Source organism: Balaenoptera physalus (genome assembly GCF_965194825.1).
Source record: "Balaenoptera physalus genome assembly, chromosome: X".
NCBI classification, from domain to species: domain Eukaryota; kingdom Metazoa; phylum Chordata; class Mammalia; order Artiodactyla; family Balaenopteridae; genus Balaenoptera; species Balaenoptera physalus.
Window position 1 is genome coordinate 37,703,132 of NC_138903.1, and position 20,028 is coordinate 37,723,159.

The following is a 20,028-nucleotide window of genomic DNA, read 5'->3' on the forward strand; positions in this document are numbered from 1 at the left end:
ATAAAAGATGAAAGATAATGAACACACATAACTGTTTAAAAGAGTGAAGGAACTTCATCTAAATAAACAGTAAGCCCAAATTGGATATGAAGGTCAAAACTGATAGTAAAATATTATTTCATTTTCAGCAATAACAAAGGGCTAAAATAATGGTCCATGTAATTTTCAGATATATGGCTATGTGGCTAAAACAATTAATCATAATTACTATGAAGGTATGAAGTTACCTTTGATACAATCTTGTCAGGCAAAATGAGCCTTTAAAAAATTAACTCCACAACTAACTCAGCATTCTAAATTGTCAGGAATAACTGGATTTAAAAGAGTCACAGTATCTTCAAACTAGGACAAACTTTTCAAGGCCATCTAATTCAACCACTTCCCACGTGGGATCCCCTGCAATTGCTGATGGATGATCATTCTGTTTGACCTCATACAACAGATTACTTTATGGCAGCCCACTACAATTTTAAGGAAGTGAAAAAATTCTTACTCAGCCTGGTCCCACATCTGGCTTGTATGGACTAGCTCTTCTCCTTGGGGATCATAGAGCAAACATACTACCTCTTCCATATAATACCCCTTTAGTAGTTAAGAGGGGGATCATGCTTCCACTAAATCTATTCCTCTCTGTGATAACATCTCCAGTTGCCTCAACTTCTCATGTATATTTCAATCTGTGTTTCATTCTCCTTGTCTCCCTCTTTGAGTCTAGTCTAATTTGTCAGTGTATCTGGAAGATTTTATGCTACAAGTATTTATTTTAGAAATAGTTCTTGAGTGCCTACTATATGCCAGGCATTGTTCTATGCTCTTGGGATTAACAAGTAAACAAAACCAGCAAAGATTCTGGCCCTCATGTAGCTCATATTTCAGTGGGAGAAGATAAAATACAAAAAAAAGGTAAATTATAGAGTATGTTAAGAGTGCTATGGAATAAAGCAAAAAGTAAGGCAGGGTAAAGGTACATTGCAATTTAAAATAGGATGGTCAAAGTAGGCTCAACTGAGAAAGTGATATCCAAAAGAGGTGAGAGAGTGGGTCTAGGCAGATAGAACAACTAATGCAAAGGCCTTTCAAAGGAGAGAGTGTACCTGAAATTTTCAATAAATAGCAAGGAGACCCGTGTGTGGAGTAAATAGTAGATCAGATTAGAGAAGTGGCAAGGCTGGTGGAGGGCATAAAGGGCCTTTGGCTTTTATTCTGAGTGGGAGATGGAGCAACTGGGGGGTTTTTGAGCTGGAGTGACGTGATCTGACAAGTTTAGAGGAACACTCTGGTTGTTGTGTTGAGAATAGATTGGAAGGGGGCGAGGGTTTAAAAAAAAAGGCAGGGAGACCAGTTAGGAGGTTACTGTAGTAATCCAGGGGAGAGATGATGGTAGATGAAACCAGATGGAAACAGTAAAAAGGGTGAAAGGGAGATAGACTCTGAATGTAATTTGTTTTGTTTTCCCGAAAAAGTTTTACTGAGGTATAATTAGCATACAGTTAACTGCACATGTAAGATGGGATAAGTTTTGACATATGTATATAAACATAAAACCATCACCACAATCATAATGAACATATCCATCATTCTCAAAAGCTTCCTTGTGTCTCTGTCATCCCCTTCCCCAACCCCAGGCAATCACTGATCTACTCTCCGTTACTTTAGATTAGTTTGCATTTTCTAGAATTTTATATAGATGGAATAATACAGTACATGTTAATTATTGTCCAACTTCATTCACTCAGCCTAAATATTTTAACTTCACCCATGTTGTTGCATGTACCAATAGTTCATTCCTTTTTATTGCTGAGGGGTATTCCATTGTATAGATGTACCATAAACTTGTTTATTCATTCACCTGTTGATGGACCCTGGGTTGTTTCCAATTTTTGCCTATTATGTATAAGGATGCTGTGAACATTAATGTACAAGTCTCTGTATGGATGTATGTTTCATTTCTCTTAGGTAAATACTTAGGAGTAGAATGGCTGGGTCATTTTATAAGAGTATGTTTAACATTTAAGAAACTGCCCAACAGTTTCCCAAAGTGGTTGTACCATTTTACATTCCCATAGCATTGTGTAAGTTCCAGTTGTTCAACATCTGCACCAACACTTGGTGTGTTTTAGTCTTTTTGATTTTAGCCATTCTGATATATGTGTGTATAGGTATTTCGTTGTGGTGTTAATTTGTATTTCTCTAATGACTAATGATGTTGACCATCTTTGCATGTGTTTATTTGCCATCTGGATACCATATAATATTTTCAAATTAAGTCCAAGATCACATTATTATTATTTTGTAACTAAAATTTCTCTTTGTATGTGAACTACTTCTAAAATCAAATGTTTTGGTATCATGTACTTACAAAATTTACTTTTGAATTTAAGTAGGATTTTACAGTCAGTCCTGTCAACGCTTCACCTTATTATCAGTGAAAATTCCTAAGGAATGAATACAAACACTTGAAAATTTATTTTCTGTATTAATGACTAATAGTAACAAGAGTTCCCTGGAGAGCAAAATGATAATCTTGAGTACACATACAACACTCAAATGTCAAAATGACTCCAATTTTTATTTCTGCTAGATTCCATGTGCTAAACATCTTAGAAATAATTTCATTATCTTTAGGGGCTTAACATCCTTTTCCTGCACTGAGCCAAAATAGGTTCACCAATACAGAAGACATAAGAATTTATCAAATAATTAACTCGCAGAGAGAAGGATAAAATTACTATTTTAGAACAAGCAATGGAATGTTTTCATGGATTTCTGTTATTGCTTGTAGATTACAAATTTTAATTGTGTTAGGTCTGGTGATATTTAATTAATGTACACTGAAGAACAAACATCAAAATGGGTTTTACATTATTTTTTGAATAAAAATTATTTTGTATCATGATAGAATACAGGGGAAAAAAAAACCCAGGGAAGGTTTTATAAACAACAAGAAGAAAACAAACAAACAAAAAGGTACCGCATGGTATAGTAGGAAGACAAGGGCCTTGGAGTTGAAAGACTTTTGTTCAAATTCTGGGTCATTTAGGTCTAGCTGTATGACCTTACATTCTCTCAGTATCAGTTGTGCCTTTTTGCAAACTAATCTTACAGGACTGTTATGAAGATTAAATGAGATGCTGTATAGGTACATGTTTGGTTTCCCTGAGTTTTAATAATCACTTTTATTAGTCAAGACATGGAAATCTCCGACATAAAAAAGTTTAGGAGCTTTTTAAAGTGTGTGTGTGAGAACAAATAGTTTACTAAATAATGGCTATTTTCTAACTGAAAACATGTTCCTATTACATAAGAAAAAAGGTAAAAATAGAACAGTGAGAATTACAGAGGAACAAATCTGTAACCCATTTTTAATTTTTAAAACTTACTCACTTTATTCATTTCCAAAAAAGGTGAACCTAGTTACAGCATGTTTTTGAATAGAGAGTCTAAGGCTGCTATGTCCAGTACAGTAGCCACTAGGTAAGATATATTTTTATATTTATATAATTTAAATATAATAATATGATAAATATTTAAATATAATTAAATATTCAGTTGTACTAGCCATATTTCAAGCGCTAAACAGCCAACATGTGGCTAGTGTCTATCACATTGGACAGTGCAGATATAAACACTGCCCTCATGGCAGAAAATTCTTATTGGACAGAGCTAGTAGGGGGTCTTTCCTTATTACTACTACTGAACTGAGGCTAAAATCTAACTAAATTTCACTTAAAATGAAATTGTTCAACATTTTAGGCATATGTAACAGAAAAAATTTCCATTGCTTTTTAAGAAAAAGGGGGGTTTCATTCCCTTTCTCAAGCCCTTTGTAGTCTTTGCAGTTAGTAGAACTGAGATCAAGTCTCTGGCTGACGCCGTGTGTGTGTGTGTGTGTGTGTGTGTGTGTGTGTGTGTGTGTGTGTGTGTGTGTGTGTGTGTGTGTGTGTGTGAGAGAGAGAGAGAGAGAGAGAGAGAGAGAGAGAGAGAGAGAGAGAGAGAGGGAGAGAGAGAGGGAGAGAGAGAGACAGGGCCTGGGGAAAGCGGCTTGAAAGATACATGTCATGTCTGGATTCTAGAGCCAGAAACAGGCATTGGAGCTGATTTTTAAAGCACTCCCCAATCCACAGAATAAACTCTTCTTTTTCCAAAGTCTACTTTTTTTAGTTAAGAGTTCTTGATAACAAGGAAATTAATGACTCAAAAGTGAAAGCAGCTAACAGAAGATTGAAAGCTAGAGAAAAGAAGTCCGACAGTGGAGGGACCCTAGGACTCAGAGGTGTGATCCTGTGGTGATATATCTGGGGTGTTTTTTTGGCCTCCTAACATATCCTCACCTGGGTGTGAGAGCAGTCCACAACCTGGAAACTCCCAGGGGAGCGCAGACAAAATGACCCCCAAGAAAAGCCTCCTCTCTTTAGCCAAAGGACTGAGAAGAGGTTGGCTCTGCAGGACAGAACCCTTTTGACTTCACCCACTCCATTCCAGGGGATCACCATGAAAGAAGCCAAGTTCCTCCCCCTCAGAACACTTTCCACCAAACCAGCCCTGCCTGAAGCAAAGAAGAGCAAAGAGGTGGCACCCCACCCCTAGAGAACAGGGGCAGGATTACAAAGAGGAGGTAGCTGGGGAAGGAGGGGCTTTGGCACATCCCTAGTATACCCATGTGTAAAACCAATGACAACCAACAGAGCAAGAACTTTGAGACTAAACTATGGCTTATGAAGTACCTCCCAGGTTCCAAATGAGCCTCTGGGTAGCATACAAGTGGGACAGACTAGAGGAGTATTGCAAAGGCATTGAAAATGAAATTGGCATTTGAATCACAGCCCATAGAAGTGGACTAGGACATGTGTTCTGAATCTAATTGGGTTAACTGCCTACCAAAATAGAAGATTTAAATAAGAATCATAGTCTCATAACGTAATACTACTAAAAATGTGCAGCACAATATCCAGAAGTACTCTTCATACTAAGAACCAAGAAAATCTCAACTAAATTAAATTTAAATTTTGAAAGTTTAAAATAAATCACTTCCACTCTACATGTTTAACCCCTCTACAGGCTTCCTAATTCTGAATATCTTGAATCACTCAACTGAGCCTCATCAATTTTCCTTCCTTAATCACTCTTGGTCTGGGTATTTCTTTCCCACTCCCACTTTTACTCCCTGCTCCAGGCCCCTGTCGCTTCCTAACTGGACAGCCCAGCTTCTATAGGATCTCTTTGCCTCTACTGCTTGCATCCCGACAGGCAACCCGCCTGTGCACAGTGTCCACAGGAATTATATGAGCATACTGCTTGCCCTGTATCATTGCTCAAAAGCTTGCAGTAGCTTTTAACTCCCTATACCCTAATATCTGAAGTACTTAATTTGGCATTCTAGATATATTCTTCCCTCAAACCAAATTTTCAGGCTACTACTACTGCAACCCTTCAAATAGCTGACTTTTGTATTATGCCAGTGTTCCCTGACCCCACCCCTGAATGCCCTGAACACTTATAATGTTTTGCCTGTGCTCCTCTGTACCTCCCACATGGGCCCCCTTCAGTCCTACTAACATGTTACGTGCAGCCCTCTCTGGAGCGCTGGCCTACAGTGACCTCTCATGCCCCCCATTAGTCTTCCTGGGCTCATACTTCTGTATTCTTGTGAGGTGCTTCTCACGTGTGACTTCTTTGAGGTTATCTTTCTGTTTCTTTATGTTATATTAACAGCATTTGAAAATTCATTTCACAGGCTGACTATGCCTTTCTCTCTCTAATAGGTTGGGAAGTTTAATGCATAGCAGACTGTGAACTCTATTTCTAGTGAACACCTCTGCTGCTCACCATTCACTAAGGTGAAGTGGAGAGAGATATAAGGACACAGTCAAAAAATTTTTTTTAATAAAATTATGCTTAAATTATGATTCCTGATATTTTCTAAGCAGATGAAATCACAAGATTAAAAAAAAAAGTCTGTTAAGGTACCTCATACCAGAAAACAAGTAAATAATAACAACCTCAAAGCATTATAAAACTGAGACAAAAGAAAAAAATAATATTTTTCTGGATTAAACAGTCCTACCTGAAACTAATAGTAATGTGATATGAATTCAGAAAAATGTCTATAGCAACGTGTCTTGCACTTTAATGAAGTACTTGATTCACTGTCCCTTGTGCACACTACATGCTGAATATACATTTAATTGGTGTGTTGATTGATTTTTCCAAAATTCAAATTGATTAGCCTAATATAAATAACCTTTTCATCTTTATTATAGTCAATATACTTGAAGTCTATATATATTAAGGCTACAAAGGGTGTGAAAAGAGCTCAGTCGTTTATAAGAAAATTACAATCTTATTTGGTCTTACTTTTGTTGGAATGAATATTTACAGCAAACAGCACTAATTTAGATAAAAGTGTTAAATACGTATAATTTAACAACCACAAGACATTCACATATTAATTGGTCTATTTACTCAAATTCCCTTTTGAGATGGTATGATTGAACAGGACTTTTTTTTGTGGTTTGCCAAAGAAATAATTTTTTTGGACATAAAACAACGGTATCATGACTTTGAGTACTCTTCATTATAAGGATTTTCATCATTTTATTTCTCTACATTGCAGTTATTCAGGAGTTTTTCATATTTAAACCATAGCTTAAATTTTAGCCATTGCTAAATTACCACCACTTATATGCACAGAAATGATTTAGAAGTATACATGGAAAAGTACTGAACTATAAGCCTGTTCTCATCAGCTAGGTAATATTCTCATTGAATTCTTCCATCTTCAGATAACACACTGCAGTGAAGGTAAACTGTAGTTCAGACATGGCAGGTGACACTAAGCTCAAGCAGCCTCCTGGAATTTTTTCATTTAAGTTACGGACACTTTTTGTCTTTTGTCTTTCTGGTGCCAGAAATCTATTGTGTATTAAGCTCAGATTATTTGGAAAAAGAACTATAATCATTGCAGGGATAAGGGTTTCCAAAAATAAATGTTATTAGTCAAGATATGCAAGATAATGAAAGCCAAATTTTCTAAAGGATCTTAAAAATGACTAATATGGCTGCCATTTTCACTGTTATTTGGCATTTAAACTAGCTTCAAACAAACAAAAGATCCCCATTATGAGAAACTGAGGCAAAGGAAAAATAGGAGTCCCCCCAAGTGGTTTATTTCTGGGAGAAAATAAGTACAAGAAAGTATCTCAGAACTGTTTACTCTTTTCAGGAATAGCTACAACTGGGGAAATTCAAGTCAAGAATAACTAGAACCAAGTATCAGAGGGTTGAATGCAGATGTGAGAAGTAATATTCTTAAGGAGAATCAAGATCCACTGGAATCTCAACATTGATAATATTATTATTCCTTGTCATCGCTGTTAAGATACATTATTAATCTATGTTTAAATATACATTATTTTGCATAATTTCTGGGGAGGTAGCATGGTATAGTAGTATGAACATTTATTCATTCATTCACTCATTAAATCATTAACTAATATTTATGAGCACCTACTACACGTCAGACACTTTCAAAGGTTCTATACAGAAGTGAACCAACAGCGAAAAATTCCCACTCTTATGCAGCTTATATTTTATGGGAGTAGACAGATAAACAAATAAGTAAAATATAAGTATGTCTCATGGTGACCAACACTATGGAAAAAACTAAGGCAGGGAAGGGGGATAGGGAATACTGGTGGCAGGGAACATTCCTTCTCTCAAATTTTAAATTGGGTGGTCAGGGAAGATCTTACTAAGAAGCTGATGTCTAAGCAAAGACCTGAAGATGTTGAGGGAATAAGTCATGAGGATACCTTGGGGAAGAGTATTCTAGGGAAAGGGCACGACTAGCACAGAGGCACTGAGGCAAGTATGGGCCTGCTGAGGAACAGCAAGGAGGCCAACGTGAGGGAACAAAGTGAGAAGAGGAGAGTAGTAAGGGGTGAAATCAGAGAGGTATTGGGGAGCAAAACTGTAAACTAAATTAAGAATACCTCAGGGGACAAGGCCTAGCCTAAAGGTATAAATTCAGGGTGTACAGATAGCATTTAAAGCCATTAAAACTAGATGAGGTTTCCAAGGATCTGAGTGTAGATAGAAGGAGGAGGGGCTGTGGCACCCCACTGTGAAGATCTGGTGGGGGGAGATGAGAAAGAATCAGCACCATCTGAAAAGGAGCAGCCAGAGAGGTAGAAGGGAAACCAGGAGAGCGAGGTGTCCTGAAGCCAAGGGAGGACAGTGTTTTGGAAGGATGGATGTCAAATGTTGCTGATATGCCAAGAGGGAGAAACCTGATATTTGGCCACTAGACTCAGCAATGTGAAGGTCAGCAGTGACTTGACAAGAGCTATTTTAGTGGAGTTGGTAGGATTGCAAACCTGACCAGGGTGGGTTCAAGACAAAGAGATGGGAGAAACTGGAGAAAGTGAGTAGAGATAAATCTTTCTAGGAGTTTTGCTGTCAAGGAGAGCAGAGAATAGGGGTAGAAGCTGGAGGGGGTGGTTAGGTCAGGAGAAGATGTGTGTGTGTGTGTGTGTAATAAAAATAAACTGTAGCTTGTTAGATCCAACAGAGATAGGAAGTTGATGATGCAGGGAAGCGGACAAATGTGAGAGCGGTGACCTTGAGTAAGTGAACTGGATAGGATCTTGAGTACAAAGGAAGGGGGTGTGGCAGGCTGAATTAAAATCCTGGTTCCACCACTGACAACTTTTGTGACTTGGGGCAAGATTCTTAACCTCTCTGAGGCTTAGTTTTCTCACATGTAAAGTGAGAATTTCCTGGAACTGTTGAGCAGTGTAATGTCTTCATCAAATAGTACTGTCTCATTGAAGTCCCAAGTTATATCTTTAATACTTCATCAGCAGGATGGGATATAAAAAGAACTTTTAAAATCTGCCTTTTTCCTAAGATGATAAACCCATATCTAGTATCTACTGAAATAAAAATAATGCTATGAAGTATACATTCACACCCAAAATAATGATAATCACTTTTTAATTATCACACAGTTGAGTGCTATTTCCGTTGTTCATGTTGCACATCTTTGGAACATGTGTTGGTAGAGAACAAATAGGCCTTCCTCCCTGATGGATTCTGCCTTAATCCGCTTTTGTACCCTCTTGTGATGAGAGCTGAATGTCACTCGAATGGTACATCCTCTTAGATGTTTACAGAGGATGTACAGAAACAGCAAATAAGATGAACAAAACTGTAACGAAAAAATGCTCAGGAAAAAAAAAAGGGTGGAAAGGGGCACCTGACAGAGCAATGCATTCCTGTCACTGGAACAAAGTATAGATGGCCACCTATGAGCTCATGTACCTTAAGCCATGGGTGATTCAGTGCTTCATAAACAGTGATCCTTTCAGCAGGATCCAGCATCAGCATGCGGCGTACTAGGTCTTTGGCACTTTCAGAGATATGGCTCCACTGCCTTGGATTCATCTGAAGAGGGGGAAAGGAAAATTACACAGTTATGTCCAGTGAGAAGTTAACATTCTCTGTTATTTAATATTCCTATGCTGTTTCAACGTGAATAAAATTCTTGGAGCAGGGTGGAGAAATCTGATTCTAAAGGCTTGCTTTCTAAGGAAGAAGAGGACAGATGCAATTCTTTTTCTGTTGTTGTTGTTCAATACATGAGAATTTGCAGCAGTAAATATTCGTTATACATGTTCTTGTTGTTATATATGTAATAATATTTTTAATAATTGAAGAATAGAATGTTCATGATTCCAGGTTCTACCTCAGCTAAAATAAAGAGTCTAGAATGTAGACTCTAAAAAGGTTAGAACACTTTGATCCAGAAAGGACTAAAATAAAATTTAAAAATTTAAAATTTTGAAGAAATATTTTTAATATTTTGCTTTTAAAACTTGGAATTAGCAGTAATTGTGAAGTTACGCAAAGTAGCTTTTATTAATAGGAGACTTTGGTCACTGTATGTCATTTTCAGTATTTAGGAAAAAATATACCATTATTATAGGCCCTTCAAAAAACCCAATTCATTTGTATATTGTTCTTAAAGAAGTTACTTTTCTTTCTCTTTTAGAGATGAGACAACTAAGCCACAAGGTAAATTAAAGTCAAACAAAAAAATTATGAGTTGTTCCTAAGACACACGACTTGTGAGAAAGGCTGTGGATCTATGAGGAAAAGAGTTGGAAGGCTCCTGGGAAAAGGGGTATGTCTGAGACCAGGAACCAGGAAAAAATGGAAAGGAATGCTTAGGGCTTGGAGTTGGGAAGGTAAGTGGGGACAGGAGGGTAGAGATGGAGTAGGTGAGCTCATGGGAGCTGCCTGGTGCCAGGAGCTTTAAGCAATGTCATGGCTTTTAACTGGCAGAGACCTTTGTCACCTCCTAAGGGAGAAAGATGCAGAATAAAGTCCACAACAGGTTAAAGGCAAATGAAATCTCAACTTGCATCACAGTACACATGAATCATTATGATCTCGCCAAGGGTTAGTATTAGACATTTCGCTCTGGCTAACGTGAGGCTTTGTTCTAGTAGACGTGGAATGGAAAATGTTCCATTTTCTTTTTCTAACAGGCAGAATTCCAAACGATAGTCGCTTCTCTTGTCAGATCCCTTAATTAAAATGAATGTCAGGGGCTCCCCAGGTGGCGCAGTGGTTGAGAATCTGCCTGCTAATGCAGGGGACACGGGTTCGAGCCCTGGTCTGGGAGGATCCCACATGCCGCGGAGCGGCTAGGCCCGTGAGCCACAGCTGCTGAGCCTGCACGTCTGGAGCCTGTGCTCTGCAACGAGAGAGGCCACGATGGTGAGAGGCCCGCGGTGCGCGGGCTAGAGAGAGCCCTCACAGAGGCGAAGACCCAACACAGCCAAAAATAAATAAATTAAATAAATAAATAAATAAATAAACAACTTAAAAAAAAAGCACTAGGCTTCTACTTTCTTCTAAAAAAAAAAATGAATGCCATGAGACTGTTGAAATATTGTCATCCTACTGAAATTGTGATCAGTTGACGAGTTTGAAATAAGGAGGTAAGTGATTAGATGGGGCTTAGATAGTCTTGTTTCCTCTTCCCCATCTTGGGGCTGATGTTGTAGTTTTTAAAGTCTGAATGATCTGTCCTCAGGAAAGGGGTTGAGAAATCATCTGAAAGTGGTGGTAAGACTTCTGAAGTGAATAGAGGTTGAGAAGTATACTCCCCAGTCCTTTTTATGAGGAAGCCCAATCCAGGGTTTTTTCTTCCTTTGGCAGAGAAGACTAGTTGAAATTAATTTGGGAGGTTGAGTACATAAGGGGGAACAAAACAGGGCTATAAAACAGTCTCACTTATTTGAATACTAAAGCCAGGCAGCTAAGAACTCCTGCTGTGTAGATACCAACTGGCTATCCAGAAATAAGTGATATAAGATGACACTGTATCTTTTAGAGACTTTGTGAAATATATTTCTGTCCTTTATAAAAAAATTAATTGAAATTAAATGTTAGCACATATTTTAGCTAAATAGTATTCTCCCATATTGACCTTAAAAGATCAAGTAAGCTAGTAAACAAGAATAAAAAGTTAAATTAAAATCATTTAAGGGGCTTCCCTGGTGGCGCAGTGGTTGAGAATCTGCCTGCCAATGCAGGGGACACAGGTTCGAGCCCTGGTCTGGGAAGATCCCACATGCCGCGGAGCAGCTAAGCCCGTGAGCCACAATTACTGAGCCTGCGCGTCTGGAGCCTGTGCTCCGCAACAAGAGAGGCCGAGACAGTGAGAGGCCCGCGCACCGCGATGAAGGGTGGCCCCCGCTTGCCGCAACTGGAGAAAGCCCTCGCACAGAAACGAAGACCCAACACAGCCATAAATAAATAAATAAATAAATAAAAAACAAACAAACAAACAAAAACAAAACAAAACAAAAATCATTTAAGATCAGTAGTAGTTTATAAACTATGACAATTTAAATGTACTACATTTAAAATATGTCATCAAAATTTTCCTGAAAATACTCATAGAGATCAAGGATTTTAATATTTTTTTTGCTAAGGACCACCAGGGTGATAAAATATTTTTGAGATCTGCTTCAAAATAATCTAGTAGCATGTGGAATATAGATAAAACAAGGTTGGCTGTACGTTGATAAGTGTTAAAGCTGGGGGTTCATTATACTATTATCTCTACTATTTTGTTTGTTAGAAATTTTCAGTAATAAAAAATGTAAAAATAAATGCTGACACAATCACAGCACAGTATTTTTTTAAAGGCCCAATAGGTTCATCACTGATGGTAGAGATGGATCTATACTTCAAGATGCTGAAAACCTGAGGCTTTTGTAAGGAAAGCCATGAATATAAGTGAGAGGTGAGGTTAGCCAAGTAATAGTAAATATGAATTAACCTCAAAGCTTCAAACCCCCAGGTACAGAAATTATGGTATAGCTGCCACCATCCATCTGACTATATTATACTATAATGCTAAGAATAGGAAATTTTCAAACAAATTTTTGGACATATGTGAACAGTCCAAGTTTTTTTTTTAAACAAAGAAACAAAGATAACTATTCAATGCTTTAAAAATAGACAAAATCAAATACCAGAAGCTGTTGGAATGAAGCACATTGCCTTGGAAACCAGGAAGTTAGCAACTGAACAAACACAAAGGAAGAATTCTATTATTAGCGAATGCTTATAACTCAAAAAGGCAGGTGGGAGATTTTATTATATGGAACCTACGTCATAAGTCGCTGTGAGGATGAAAAGAGTTAATATAAGTAAAGTGCTTAGAATAGTTCCTGGAACATAGTAAGTGCTATGTATGAGTTAGCTATCATTATTGCTAGTATTATTATTATGCTGATGCATTACTGTGTTTATTTTCATATGCTAGTATCTGTGATTTCACTTGGCAAAATTCAACCAGAAAGCCATAACCGTGCATTCCTGATAGCCACTTACAATTTCAAGGGATTGGAGGGGGATGATTACTTACAAGCAGTTTCCTGAGACTTTTAGTTACCTTGAAAGGATTGATTTTATTCCCCAGTGGTCAACTGACTCTAAGAGAAGCAGAAAAACCTATACTTAAAACATCTTTCTCTGTTAACAGAGTTTTGGCATATATCTTAATCCAAATAAAATAAAAGACAAACCTGTATGCCTTTATAAGCTGATGGTACATAAAGCCCAAGGGAAAAAAAGTACAGACCATTCCCACCTTCTCACTTCCACAAGCTTCAGTTATGGCTTAAAGGATAAGGCTACAACTCTGAAACTACTTTACCTTTCATTTCTTTTTTTTTTTCTTTTTCTTTATTTGTTTCAAGTCCCATATAAAATTCTAACATAACTGAGGAATTGAAAAGAAAAAAACAACTTTAGGGGCCTCACAGTTTTGGAGTGTAGTGTTATATAAACCTGTGTGTTTCGTTTTATGTTGCCAGGCATGGCTGAAAATGAAACAGTGATTCTGTTGAATAGAAAGTACATGTGTTAATAATAACGGGAGGAAAAAGAACTGCCTCAAAATAAGCTGCCCTGATTTGATATCCAGACACATACTCCTCTGTGCTTCCCATACAGAGCATCCTACTCCGTCAGCCATACAAGGTAGTACAGGGCAATAAAGTATAAGAGCTCGGGTGGTGAAACCAACCTTAAGCTTATTTCTAAGAATCCCCTAGGTCTTTTTGGTATAGCCACTCATGATGTCAGTAATGACTTCTTAAATTACTTAGTAATGAAAGTAATAATGTACTAATCAGTAGTCTGTGAATAGTACATGCAGTTTCCAATTCACAGTAGCCAAAGATGAATATAAATATTTAAATCACACCAAAATGGCTCTAAATTATATTATGAAATGCCGTTGTGATACTGGCATTTCAGTTTATCCTGGAAGGTAAACGGCAAATTTTTCAGCTGTGCTGGCTGACTACATAAAATGCAATAAAATAACATGTATGATAAAGCAAAATCAAATAAAGGCTAATAGACACTAAATCTAAAATTAAGATAAAGAATGACTAATTACCTGGATGAAATTTCCATTTTAACTTTACAAATCAAGCAAAAAGTAATAAAAATAAAGCCCTTTTCTCAAATTACACAAAGAAGGGCCAAATAAGTTTATTTTCCAGCTTAGCCTGAATAAATGGGTTCGGTCACCAGACAGCTAATGGATACTATAAAATCTGGGCACAGGTTTGTCACAAACACCTTACCCAGGGTAAAATAAAAGGTCAAATTTGCTCACAATAAATTCCAAGGAGCAGTCCAAATTATTTCCCTGAGCTAGAATTTTATTTGAAATAAGTAGGGCACTAACCAATTACTTTGACTTAGCTAAAGAGGCAGTTTTGCTAGAATGTACTTGTGGTAAAAAAATTTGATTTGTAGTGTGGCTATATGACTCTGAGAGCCCAGGACTCTTACACTGTTGATTAGCACATGGAGGAAAAGGGGGACATCCATCTGATCTCTGGTTTTTACACTGTATCAAAGACGAGTGGGGACCCTGTCTTCTGGACTGAACACAGAGTTGGAATCCAAATACATGGGCTAGACTTTAGGGGCAGCACAGAGGGAATGAGAAGGGAGGGGTGAGGCAATGGTTGTTTTAAAGCCAGTCATCTGGATGACAGTTTGGCCGATAGGGTCAAATTTACTTGAGGCCTTTGTTGCCTAACAAGGCTGGTGGATCAATGATGCAAGCATCTCTGACTGGGTGACTATGTGACAACCAGTAAGTAATCCAAAAACAGACAGCAACTTCACAACACATTTTTCAGAATAATTTAATCTCAATGGAAAACTAAAACGTTCATAATATGTTACCTTATATTTTCCTTTAATAATGCCTTCAAACAATCTTTCCTTGGTTCCATAAAAAGGCAAACAACCGCTTAGCAGGATAAAAAGGATCACGCCACAACCCCAGACATCTACAGGTTTTCCATAAGGCTCTCTTTTGACAACTTCTGGGGCCATAAAATGAGGTGTTCCGACGCGTCCTACATTTAAAATGACAACATCAAGGAAAAATGTTTACATAAAATGGGCTTTTTGTTTCCCATTTGAAAACTGAAAATAATAGAACAATAACAGTGTGAATGACAAGGTTAACAATGCAAATATTCTCTTACCACCTCTCCCCTCCTCTATAAAATCAAGGAAAAAAGGCAGAAAGAAAAAAATTATTTATCTAATCACGTCTTGAAAATATTGAGCCCAGGAGAGGTACTTTGTCTTCTAACACTGTTACTTCCTATTGAATTCCATAGGCTGCATGGTAAGTATTTACCTATTTGTTGCTTCATGAAGAAGTTGTTTAAATTTTCTAATTTTCACAAGTTTGAAAATTACTAAAAATATAGAGCAGAGGCAGGGGCAGGGAGAGTGGGGGCAAGTGAGAAAATATCTGTAGAGAAAAAGATTACTTTTGACTGCCAAATAGAAACTCTCAAATTAAACCTAATGCTGAGAACTTTTATTTGGAATATGAATCTGAAATCCTGTTCAGTTGATTTTAGGAATTAATTGCAGCAATTAACAATGGTTAGTAATATTTTGTTATAATAAGATTTTTTAGCTTCCTCCAAATGTTAACATTTGAACAGAATGAGAGCAAATATATGACATAAACCAAAGTAAAATCATGAAGCTCCTCCCATTCAATCTTCTTTGACTTCTATCTTTTTTGAAGCCCTTTTTTCTTTTTTTCCTATCAAAGTTAGGTTTCAGGAAGGAATCTGAAAGCAGTTGTTTGTACACTAGTAACCATCTTTAACTCAGCATCCCAAAAGAAGTCTTTTCTTCTACTGGAGAACGAAAGGCTTGTACCCTGTAGGGAAATTATTGTGGGAGGGTAACTGCCCACCAGACTTGGCAGCTCTTCTAGCTCTATGCAGGCCCCTCCTCTCCTCCCTTTCCCTTACAGCCCCACCCTCATCATCACGAGTCCAATATAATTTTTATTTTGAAGCTTGCACAAAACTTTATGTAGAGCTCAGAACTGTGATCGGAGTTTAAAAAAAGACCTCAGAGATCTTCTAATCCAGCTAGAGAGAATATATCATAAAAGTCTTGTTGGTGATTGTCAAACCTGGTTGGGATGAGAAGGATAAAGCAGCTCTTGGCTTGTGTCCTGGGAATATTCCTTTGCTGCAGATCATAATGGTTCCTCTCCTTCCCCCATAATAGAAGAGATTAAGTTCAGGGCTCAGGGAGTGAAAATATTTTTATTTAAAATGTATAGTAGGTCAGTGAAAACTCTACTGGTTGGAAGGAAAGATTTTTATTTCCATATTGCCCCATTTGGTTCCCTCAAGTAACAAAAAGAAGTAGAAATGATGAGAACTAAGCCTTCTACTTCATTAATAGCCTGGATAGGGCAGTGCCCTTGGAGAATTTGCCTTGGTCTGATGGACAGGAGCTGGTAAAAGTAGGGAAAAGCAGGGTAAGAGATCAGAGTACTGGTACCAGGGCACCAGCCAGGTACCTGCCGACGGTTGGGATACTGCTTTGAAACTCAACTTGACTCCTACTATTTCCCTTACAAGACAGGACCAAGCATCTCAAAATGTAGGCCTCAATCTGGGACTAGTCGGAGCCACCACAGCCAGCCCCGGCCAGCCAGGGGAGGTTCTTTCCATTTATCCAGATTGAAGACTACCCTGGTTCTGGAGAATTAGGGTTCATCCTTGAGGAATATACATGTCTTTTGGTTCAAGAATTTGCTCATAGATGAAAGGGGAAAAGACCCTGGTAGAAAGAATACATAGGAATGAGTCTTTTATTTCATGAAGATCGGTAGGTGTGAAAGGACTGGAGTTAACCTTTAACATACACCAACCTCCCCAATTTCCTGGTTCGTGATCACTTGACTTTTCCTTCTTTGTGGTCACTTGATTTTTATGACTTTGACCACAGAATTCTAAGAACGGGAAGCCAATTACCAAGCCAAATTAAATGTCACTGTATATGAGACACTTCTGATGTACATTTAAATATTTAAATGTTAGCTTTTTTGATAATATAATAAAAGCTTATTACCTAGAACCTCAGGGTGGGGAGAGTTGTTCTGAATAGGTACATATTCAATACTTTAGGACCTGGATCTTTACACACCCAAACCTTTTTACTTTAATAATTTTGGATGGCTCTCTTTCTACAATTTCCTGACTTCTCTTACACAAGATGCTGCACATAATTTAACTTCTTCTTGATGACTCAGAATTATCACTGTGGATACCAATGAAAGAACTCTGGTATGGAACCAAAATCGCCCTTGGGAACTTCAGAGGTATGCAAGGGTTGATTTCTTCAGTACCAAAAGGCTGCTGTGCTTTCCAACTTTTGGTGTCTGCTCAATGTATTTCTTTCTGTCAGGCTTTCATTTCTTTTCTTTCACTATGCTTACTCTAGCCTTGTCTTCTCCTAATTTTTGCATAAAATCTGCTATAAACTGTAATCTCATTAGAAACAAGATTCTTTCATTTAGAAAAATTTCCTAACTGCCTGCTAGGTCCCAGACACAATCTAGGACCACTGTGGGCGTACAAGAGATAAGCCATGGTCCCCCCTTGCCCTCACAAACCTCAGTCTTTGATATAATTACAAATCCCTGCATCAAATGCTACATGGAGGTATGTAGCCCAGATAGCTATGGTAATATGGGACAGAAGGAATAGGGTTACCTCACTTGGGACGGTGAAGATCAGCCTGCTTTTAAGAGATGATTGTTAGCTAGCCTTCAAGAATACTTAGTTAACTAGATACATAAAATGACAAAAGGCATTCTAACCAGAGGGAAGAGCAGGTGCAAGGTATGAAGGAACACGAATCCACAAAAGTTTCTGAAAAATGGAAGCATGTCAGCCTCAGAGTGTGTCTTTAGATGCTCACTTGAGAGAACCATGAACAGGTATTAAGGGCAGGAAATGTCTTGCTGCTATTATAATTATTTCCTAGGTTCCTAGATATATTCTGGATAAGTGAGTTTTCCAAACAGCTGAGTTTCAGATAGGGGAAGTGCAAATATACGTAAATGGTTTTTACTATATGGAACATATAAAGGAGAGAATTCCTTTCTATTTGGAGGACTGAGTGATCAAAGATTCTAATCTGACGGGAAAATAGCTTTCTGTTAAATATTAGCAAATGAGCTGATAAATAGTAAAATTTTCAAAAGTATTGATACCTTAAACAACATGAAAGCTTTTTATAAGAGAAATCATTTATCCCTTATCTACATATGTAGACTGTATTTTAAAAGACATTGCAATGCTTGAAGTAGGTATTTCAAGACTGCAAGGAAAGGTATGTTTAAGAAATGACAATATTTTGACCATCACAAAGTATTTTAATTCTAGAAGAATTGAGAAAAATAAATTTTGCATAACTGACACACTGTGGGTTAAAAATCAGCTTTAAAAATATACAATTTAGGGGAAAGATTCATGGACTTTAGGAAAACAGATTAACATGTAAAAAAATGTCTGGGTAAATCGAATGAATCCATTTTTCCCCTTCAGTTGAGATGCACAGTAAAATACGAAGCCCATACCATTTTTAATACTAACAGGATGAAGATCCAGATAAAGAGAAGCAAAGACACTATAAATGGCCAGTATATAGCATATAAAAGGAATTCGTTTTATTTCGTATCATCCCATCAATCTTGAGGATGTAATCGTCAGAAATTATGTGTTATTTAATTGTGTAGTCTTAACATGGGGGTGATTTGTACAAATACCGGATTTGAGAGAGTTAGTTTAACAGCAACGTTTGTTTAAAAACAACAATTTAGGATTTGTAGTTGATTGCAAGATTAATATGAGCCAGCAGTGTTATAGGGTTGTCCAAAAAGCTCATGAAATTTGGGGAGCCTGACAGAAATGTAAGATCCACGGCAAAAGAAGTGATAACCTCAAGCTTCTGTGTGCTTGGAAGTACCTGTAGTTGTGCTCAGTCTTGGCTCTGTACTTGGCGCACAGTCAGGAGACTCTGAACCAGTTTATGTGAGGAATGGCTAAATTAACCTAGGCAAGTTAACTTGGATAGGACTTAGGGGGACATGATAGCTGTTTTCAAGCATCTGAATGACTATCATATGGAAGGGTTAAAATTGTTTACTGTGGCTCCAAAAGTCAGAATTAGGACCACTGGGTGGAAGTTACAGGAAGACAGACTTCCGTTCAACGCAAGGATGAACGTTTCAATACTTAGGAGCTTTCCAAAAATGAATGAACTGTCCTGGGACATGGTGAATTCTTTGCCACGTGAGGAATTAAACTAGAGCTCAGCCCTTTGTTGGGAATTTTATGAGTGAATTCAATCATTAGTTACAAGACTGGAGAAGTTAAGGCCCCTTCGAATTCTGAGATTCAATGATTCTGTGATTAAACTGTTCTTTGTTACCTGACCCTATGGTCAGTCTTCTAATCACAGATGAAAAATTTCAAAACTTTTCATTAGTTTTGAATTCACTAGTTCATTAGAATTAGAAGGAAAAAAAATCAGTTTTCAAAACTATACTCAACTTGCAGTTTCTCATATTCTTGGAAATGATTAGCTAGAAGAAAATGTAAAACTAGAAGAAAATCTAAACACAATTTAATTTTAGAGGGCAATGTGGTAAAATAATGATTTAAAGAATACAACTATGACTCATGGCTCATTTTTCAGAAGATGGTCTATGTTAATACTGCTTTGATGTTTTAGTAATAGTGAATTAAATGAAATATCCTGTGTAAAAGATTATTATTTTGATATTTATCATTTGTTAGGTATTTGAATTTAATACTGTTGATATTTTTCCTCCTTGTGAAGGCTGGCAGTACTTCGAGATGGAAAATAGAAAGCAATGACTAGAAGATTGGTAGTCTGCAGAAGGGAGAACTAAGTAATTTGCAAAACTAAAGAACAAAACTAAAAACAGGGCAGCATTCTGCGCTGGAATCTACTGAAAGGAATAAATAAAACCAAATACTTGAATCTGTAATTAGCATCCACCTCTGTACACTGGTGAAGAAAGTTTCTGTTTGAACTTTTCTTCTTTTTTTTCTGGCATGG

General features: G+C 37.4%; 1 protein-coding gene and 1 long non-coding RNA gene across 11 annotated transcripts in view; one reads left to right on the plus strand and one right to left on the minus strand.

Moving 5' to 3' along the window:
• The window catches only part of CASK (calcium/calmodulin dependent serine protein kinase), a 393,009-nt gene that overhangs the window by 118,583 nt on the left and 254,398 nt on the right, over positions 1-20,028 (minus strand). For all 10 annotated transcript variants that reach the window (XM_082446395.1, XM_082446397.1, XM_082446400.1 and 7 more), the window contains exons 7-8: positions 14,791-14,966; positions 9,322-9,444 (exon numbers count right to left, since the gene is read on the minus strand). In XM_082446395.1, coding sequence (XP_082302521.1) covers positions 9,322-9,444; positions 14,791-14,966 — 299 coding nt within the window. The remainder of the gene's footprint in view (positions 1-9,321; positions 9,445-14,790; positions 14,967-20,028) is intronic.
• On the plus strand, positions 5-19,950 carry LOC309652647. The gene is made up of 3 exons (XR_014258846.1): positions 5-8,422; positions 10,052-10,247; positions 19,786-19,950. It is a non-coding gene; the product is annotated as an uncharacterized lncRNA (long non-coding RNA).